General features: G+C 45.2%; 1 protein-coding gene across 1 annotated transcript; it reads left to right on the top strand.

The window, feature by feature from the left end:
* Positions 1 to 1000: 1000 nt before the first annotated feature.
* On the top strand, positions 1001 to 2763 carry slc18a3a (solute carrier family 18 member 3a; the record flags this gene model as incomplete). Its single annotated transcript, XM_079169012.1, has 2 exons — positions 1001 to 1035; positions 1179 to 2763. 2 exons carry the CDS (start codon positions 1001 to 1003, stop codon positions 2761 to 2763), a joined length of 1620 nt encoding a protein of 539 aa, XP_079025138.1.
* Positions 2764 to 3548: the final 785 nt, after the last annotated feature.

Genomic DNA, 3548 nt, shown 5'->3' with positions numbered 1-3548 from the left:
GGCCAATAATATATATAAACGCAGCTGATGATAAGGATGAAACCCTGTCAGTTGAACGTAAAGATTTTTAATCATGCGTTTCGTGCTTTGCTCAGTTACAATGTGGATGCGGGGCCTTGAACCTAAACTTACTTCGACTCCCTGCTGTCCAGAAAACAACTTTTACAAACTAAATACAGCGAGAGTTTGTATCAGAGAGGAAACGTTGAAAGATTCAAAAGATTACGTTTCAATTCCGTCATTTAAACCTCAGCTGCATCTTCTGTGGAGCTGTCCACTTGAGTGTGGTGCTGAATCACTTGTGTTTTATCAAGGAACGCGGATATCTGAGTGTGTTTTTTCTCTCTTTGTAGCCGTGTTGCTTCTGAGCTCCAGTTGTATAACTACAAGTGTCCTTGTGTTATTGAGTGCAGCATTCACAGAGTTGTAGCCATTTGTATATCCTACTTTTAGAATCAAATAATCAAATTGCACTTATTAAGTATATTTAAAATTGAGGAGGTTAAATATAACATACACTGGAGGCAAGCACCCATGGCTCTGTCTTGAAGCAATTCACTGGACAGCAGTGCGCAGTCGGGATTTTGTATTTAATCAGCATAAAAGATTTTCTGGAGAGCAGCAGGATTGTGCGTCACAGCCACCGGCGAAGATGGGAGAGGGGGAGGGGGCACCTATGGGAGTCAACAAACTGCAGTGTGGATTCCTTCCACGGCCGACAAAACCAGTCCGGTTGATGTAAAATGATGACTTAGCTCACAGCGTTACAGGTGACTGGAGACAGCTGGGAGCGTCTGGGAGCCGAAAGAGCGCAGAAGACGGACCTAAAAGTGCAAGCGCGCTGATGGAGCCGGCACTGTGAGCTGTAGGTGAATCCCCAACCTGTGAGTGCTGCCTGGGACAAGCGCGTCACCTGGATGACGGGGTATGAGACAATGAAGCAACTAGGGACGGCGGGGATAAAACGAGTCCAAGTCACGGGAGTGGAAAAGCGCGTGCGATGACGGAAGGCGCAAGGGATAGAGAAGAGGAAAAGTAGAGGGAAGTTATCTAGCTCATTAGTAGGGCTCCCGGTGCTGGAAAAAAAACTAAGTAAAAGACAGAACAGATGTGCCAGGCGTGCGCAATTCTGTAAACAAATCAACTGGGGGAAGCCGATTTTCTTTCTTTCTCAAAAGACTTGAGGCAGAAAGGGAGCAAATCATGGAGCCGGAGGGGACCACGGAGGGACAAACTACTAATTTGGCACAATCTGCAGCCAACAAACTGTCCCAGATGGGCGAAAGAACTAAACAATTGGGCAATGTGATCCAAGACCCAGATCGGCAGAAACGGATTATTCTAGTAATAGTCTGTACAGCACTTTTGTTAGACAACATGCTTTACATGGTCATCGTGCCAATTATACCCGATTACCTCGTAGAGCTACAGCAAGCAGCGGATCATGCCCAAGCCATTGCACCGCACACCAACTTCACTAACAGCACCATCCACAAAACAGCCAAGGGGAACTTCGACCTACAAATTGGTGTTCTTTTTGCCTCCAAGGCCATCCTACAGCTTCTGGTGAACCCGCTAAGTGGCACGTTCATAGACAGGGTCGGGTATGAAATTCCACTTTTCATTGGTCTCAATGTCATGTTTCTGTCCACCCTTACTTTTGCTTTCGCTGAAAATTACGCGACTCTGTTCCTGGCGCGCAGCATGCAGGGCTTCGGCTCGGCTTTCGCGGACACCGCGGGGATCGCTCTGATTGCAGACAGGTACACAGAGGAGAAAGCGAGGAGCAAAGCGCTGGGTATTGCCTTGGCTTTCATCTCCTTTGGAAGTCTTGTGGCGCCCCCCTTTGGAGGGGTCCTCTACCAGTTTGCAGGGAAGCGGGTGCCCTTCCTAATTCTGGCCTGTATCTGCCTCCTCGATGGTATATTGTGCCTGACTGTGCTGAAACCCTTCTCTAACCGAGAGAGAGAAAACATGCCAGTGGGCACCCCCATGCATAAACTAATGCTTGATCCTTATATAGCTGTCGTGGCTGGTGCTCTGACAGTTTGTAACATCCCTCTCGCCTTTCTTGAACCCACTATCGCCAACTGGATGGAGGAAAACATGCATGCCAGCCAGTGGGAGATCGGCATGACTTGGTTCCCTGCCTTCTTCCCTCATGTTTTAGGTGTATATCTCACTGTCAAATTAGCAGCCAAGTACCCCCATCTTCAGTGGTTTTACGGGGCTATAGGTATGGTGTTCATAGGCGCAAGCTCCTGTACAGTGCCAGCATGTAAAACCTTTGGACAACTCATGATCCCGCTGTGCGGAATCTGTTTTGGCATTGCCTTTGTGGACACGGCGCTCCTGCCAACCCTGGCTTTCCTGGTGGATGTGCGACATGTGTCAGTGTATGGCAGTGTGTACGCCATCGCAGATATCTCTTACTGCGTGGCCTATGCCCTGGGACCAGTGGCGGCTGGACAAATAGTGCACAACCTGGGCTTTGTCCAGCTCAACTTGGGCATGGGCCTCGCCAATGTACTTTACGCACCGGCGCTCCTTCTGCTGAAGAACGTGACACAGATGAAGCCTTCGTTCTCCGAGCGAAATATGCTACTGGAGGACGGCCCAACAGGACTATATGATACGATTAAAATGGAGCAACGAGAGAAGAAGAGAAAGGGTTTGTGTACAACAATAGACGAGAATGGCATTGAAACATTTGCGCAACGGTCGTGTTCTGAGGAGGAATCCTCAGGAGGAGAGTATGCGTAAATTACCCTTAACTAAGTGTAAACGTATCAAAGTGCCCATGTTGAATTGTGTGCATCTCTTCCGATCTAATCAATTGCATAACACGATTAGGATTGTGTAAATTATTTACTGCTTCTGGTGCCAATTCCTCCGGGTATCGTCAAATCAAGTAGCTTCAAGCTTTTGCAGTAGAAAGGCGCTCGCTGGCGTTTGTTTATCTTTAAAGTGAGAGTATTGTGAAAGAATTGTCGAGATAAATGTTTATTCATTAACAGTATTTATGACTGTATCAGAAACTGACTCATATTCAGGGATTGTGTGTAAATGTATTTTAACAAAATAACAATTATAATGAATGCGTCTTTCAATGTAATCTGTATTGATTTTGCCAGAGTTGTGCTGCTAAACTCAATATGCAATACTGTGTGTCACACGACGTTTTTAGAAAGATACAGCGATGGAAATGAACTGAAATCTGCGTCTTGTTGTCTGATCATTTTGAGTTTATTTTGGATGATGAACTTCTGGAATGCATAGCCTCCTTGTGTGATCTACGACTGTACATACATGTATATTCATGTAAATAATTAAATCAATATTATGTGAATGATACTGTTTGGAAATTATTTATTTAAGCAATTAATTAAATTACTTATACTTAATTACACTTATTGTGGTAGTTGACACATTTATTTTCCTCTACAGGTGAAGGAATCCACACTGACAAAATGAATATGATAACATGATGTCACTTTATAAATTACGGTTGTATTTTTAAAACGCACGTTTTTTTCACTTTGAACGTT

Source organism: Pholis gunnellus (genome assembly GCF_910591455.1).
Source record: "Pholis gunnellus genome assembly, chromosome: 11".
NCBI lineage: Eukaryota > Metazoa > Chordata > Actinopteri > Perciformes > Pholidae > Pholis > Pholis gunnellus.
Note: the sequence above shows the minus strand (reverse complement) of the source record. Positions and strands in the feature narration are given on the sequence as shown.